The sequence below is a fragment of the Silene latifolia genome, chromosome 3 (assembly GCF_048544455.1).
Source record: "Silene latifolia isolate original U9 population chromosome 3, ASM4854445v1, whole genome shotgun sequence".
Taxonomy (NCBI): Eukaryota; Viridiplantae; Streptophyta; class Magnoliopsida; order Caryophyllales; family Caryophyllaceae; genus Silene; species Silene latifolia.
The window spans coordinates 39,428,311-39,432,336 of record NC_133528.1 but is presented as its reverse complement, the minus strand read 5'-3'; the positions used below and the strand labels follow the sequence as shown (position 1 = coordinate 39,432,336).

The window sequence follows — 4,026 nt, the reverse complement described above, 5'->3', positions numbered from 1 at the left end:
GGTAATGGGTCTTTGGTTGCCTCGAGACTCGTGCTAAAAATCGGCCCAAATCGTGCTTCAAAATCGCTCCTCAAAGCGCTTAAAAATGGGCTTAAAACATCGCTTTAAAAACTCGAAATTTTGAATTAAACAAAACGATAAATAAAAACCGTCACAAAAACACATACTTTGATTTTTTAAACCAAAAATCAAAATCCAAAAATAATACTTTGATTTTTTAAACCAAAAAATAAAAAATCCAAATTAAAACTTTTAAAAACAATTTATAACGATAAATCGTAAATAAAAGCTCGCAACTTGAATTAAATTCAAATCGAATGAAACAAATTACATTTATTTCAAAAAATCATCAAATCTTAAATAAATGAAATAAAAACTTTTATTTCATAAATTTCAAAACCAAAATGTAAAGAAACAAATAACCATTTATTTCACAACATTTAAAATGTCAATTTAAATAACTATTTAAATTAACAGAAACCGTCGACGTAAACTTGCTTGACATCCATGTGACGTATCCGTATCACGAGCACGTCATTTGAGAATACATGTGTCCTATCGTCATCGGGTGGCTGGCGGGTTCTCTATAAATTTCAATATCGACAGATACGGATATCTACAACTTTATTTCCACGCCCAAAATTTAAAATGACCGGAATAACTTAATTTCACCTTAATATATAACGAATAATCCTACGTAAACCCGTTCCAATTAACCCGTTAACTTTTATCCCTCTTATAAACGTTATCTAGTTCATCAACCCTTTATATAATACCCTACATTTAATTTGGTTACCGTCACGGCGCCACTTTCTTTAGTGTAGTGTAAAAATCAGAGTGATGTTGAAATTTGTGTGCAAGTGCTCCGCCTCCTCTACCAATGGCTTCCGACCTCTTCGTCATCTGTTTTCGTCATCTTCTTATTCTTCATTCTCTACAAAACAGCAACAACAAGAAGCAGAACATCCATCTTCATCTCTCCCCAAATTTTTAGTTGAAAATCTAGGGTTTTCTGAACAACAATCTCTCTCCATTTCCCCCAAAATCGCAGCAGGCTGGCGAGCTGATGGTGGACATAGTAGGGTTAGTGCTTTAACTTTCGCTGCGAATGCTAATTCTGTCATTCATTTCTTCAAATCACATGGTTTTAATGATTCCCAAATTAGGAATCTCGTCTCTTGTTACCCTCCGATATTAAATATTAAGCTTCATCAAACCCTAATTCCTAAATTTAAGGTTCTTCAGGATTTGGGTATTTCTGCCTCCGATTTAATTTCTGTTATTTCAGCTAATCCCAATCTTGTTATCCATCGTTTAGACTCTGTGCTTCAGGATTTTAGTGAATTACTCGGTACTCCTGAGAACTTAGTTTCATTTTTGAAAAAACGACGATTGTTTTGGGCAAACGCATCATCTCGTGATCATCTGATTTCTAATGTGCGATTGCTGGAAAATGATTATGGCATTTCGACTGACATTATAAGGCGTCACATTGTTCGTCATGAAGGGACCTTTTTGAGGAACTCCGAGTTATTTAGAAAGACATTGATGGAGGTTGAACACAAATGGGGTATTTCACCAACTTCTGGAATGTTTTTGTACGGCGTTCATGTCTTTGGTTGCTATACACCGGAGCTCATTGAGTCTAAGATTCAGTTGCTTAAGAGCTTTGGTTGGAACCAATCTCATATCATGACACTTGTCAAGAAGTTGCCTCACTTTTTACGAATTTCTGAAGCAAGGCTTACTAAATCTTTGGAATTTCTCATGAATGAAATGGGTTATGAGCCTACATTCTTGGCATGCCGTCCTGCCCTGCTCACGTGTAGCCTTGAAACGAGACTATTGCCTAGACAAAGAATCTTGGTCGTTTTGAGGGAGAAAGGCTTGATTTCAACTGCTTGCACTCTTTACAATGCCGCTGTTTTAACTGAATCTAAGTTCTTCCTAAAGTTTGTTCAGCCATTTAAGGATGATGTACCTGATCTCTATAAAAATTATCTTAGCAGCAGAGATTGTCAGACACTGGGGACGTCAAAAACTATCAGGCTAATGGAAATGAATTAGGTACTGCTGGAAGGATGGGTTCGAGGTAATACTAAATTCTTAAATCCTAATACTTCCTTAAGGTTGTTTGCTTCGTAAATCCTAATTCCTCAATTCTGCTGCGTTCTTTGTACTTAGAAGTTTTAATTTCTACCAAACATGTCATCATTGAGTTATCCATTTTTGCTAGCTGCTTATAGAATGATGAAAAACGGCACCTTTTTTTTTACTGGGTTGCAATAAATTCAAAGTTATCCACTTTTGTTAGCTGCTAGCTGGTGTATATTTGCGCTATAACCAGATACCTAAGAGAGGCTGTAAGAGTGACTTGAGTCTATTGAGCCATAGAAAAAAGACGAGATTATATTGTGTATGAATAGAGCCGACTTAGAATGCTGCATTAAGATCAGGACAGTTTATGCTACTTTTTTTCAGATTTGGCTATTTTCAGCTTCTTTCTCATGGTTGTATATTAACTAGTGTGTTGTGTTCGGTTTTTTTGGTGGAAATGGAGCTAAATGGAAATTTTGATGCTTTCAAACCCAAATCACATTGTACGTACTAGTACCACCCTTTGCCGCAGTAGCTAAGTTAGTTAACATATCCATATGATCGATCTATTTGATTTGTCGTAGATAGACCCTGTCAATGACAAAGTTAACAAGTCAATCTCGAAGTACCTGACTTGCATTTGGCCATTCTTTGGTCCGGGGTTGATTCATACATCTTTTATTATCTCATTGCACTTCAGTAAGAGACTAAATTAGAAGTTGATTTCATTATTCAAGACCATACATAAGAACACACTGACACACATACATCAAAGATAGAAAAAAAAAACCCCTGATTTAAAGCACTAGTAATCGATAATAATAGAAAGAAAATGGATTCGGGTCCCAAATCCACGCCATAAGCTAGTAGTAGTAGTAGTAGTAGTAGTAATAGCAGAGCAGCTAGTAGTCTCGTACGATCATTTTTTGACGCTTTTCTGGACCACACATGATTCATCGTTTCTTAGCGGATTCTGCATTGCATCAACAACATCGTCAATCCTCATAATCATTACAAAATGATACAATCAATAATTTAATGATCTAATATCCTCAATGATTGCTCTTTCTCGATTTCAGAATAATTAGAATATATTATTCTAAAATCGACAAAGAGCGAAAAATAAAGTGTGTATAAATTTAAAAGCTACCAAGACTAAGGTATCAGGTATGCCTAGTCGCCTAGCTGCCTCGGGATGTCCATAACGATCATTTTCAAAATAAACACATCAACTTATAGGAAACGGTTTTATAAAACTAATAAGCTCATTAAATAAAAGCGAACTCTAGTATTGTAATTTTTTAAATTAATGGAATGGCAAAATGGGAATCAAGAAATTACTTGGAGCAATCAGTAGCAGGATCAAGCTTGTAAGGGATGTTAACACCACATTTAGGTGGAATAGAAGCAGCTAATCCAATATTAATATTCCTCAAGGAATTGGCAGCTTCTTTAAGGCACCCGCAAACTGTTTGACGGTCCGGGGTGGTTCTAGCATTGTTGTTCAGGCTTCGGATCCCGTTGCAACACCCAGGGGGAACAGAGCCGATACCACCACCCCGGAAGTAGTTGAGGCACGGGACCAATGACTGGGCCACGGCGCCACAGGTTAGTGCACCATCGGTCCATGGTGCCACGCTCAATAACAAAATTCCGATGATTGCTAAGGTTATAGTGTGATTCATGTTAATAGCCATAGTGAGAAGCTATAGAACTTATTTGTGTTTTAGGTTTTGTATGTTTCTTGTGATGAGGAATGAGAATGGAGGAAAGGGATCGAACCTCTATAACATTTATAGGGCGACATTATTACTCTATCTATCTTATTTGTACGGTCAATTTTGGTTTGTAAATGGTTAAACGGTTCAGTTTTAACCGATATCCGGCACTTATGAATTAGGTCCAAACAATGGCAGTGTAAGGATTATT

General features: G+C 36.5%; 2 protein-coding genes across 2 annotated transcripts; one reads left to right on the top strand and one right to left on the bottom strand.

Moving 5' to 3' along the window:
* Window positions 1–746: 746 nt before the first annotated feature.
* On the top strand, window positions 747–2,482 carry LOC141647562 (uncharacterized). The gene has a single exon (XM_074455792.1). It carries the CDS (start codon window positions 841–843, stop codon window positions 2,065–2,067), a length of 1,227 nt encoding a protein of 408 aa, XP_074311893.1. The 5' UTR covers window positions 747–840; the 3' UTR covers window positions 2,068–2,482.
* Window positions 2,483–3,434: 952 nt separating this feature from the next.
* LOC141648968 (non-specific lipid-transfer protein 1-like) lies at window positions 3,435–3,794 on the bottom strand. Its single transcript, XM_074457674.1, has one exon. The coding sequence runs from the start codon at window positions 3,792–3,794 to the stop codon at window positions 3,435–3,437; it is 360 nt and encodes a 119-aa protein (XP_074313775.1).
* Window positions 3,795–4,026: the final 232 nt, after the last annotated feature.

Bases quoted from the DNA above. Each gene is read 5' to 3' on its own strand.
- LOC141647562 (XM_074455792.1), top strand. From the start codon at position 841: ATGTTGAAATTTGTGTGCAAGTGCTCCGCCTCCTCTACCAATGGCTTC.
- LOC141648968 (XM_074457674.1), bottom strand. From the start codon at position 3,794: ATGGCTATTAACATGAATCACACTATAACCTTAGCAATCATCGGAATT.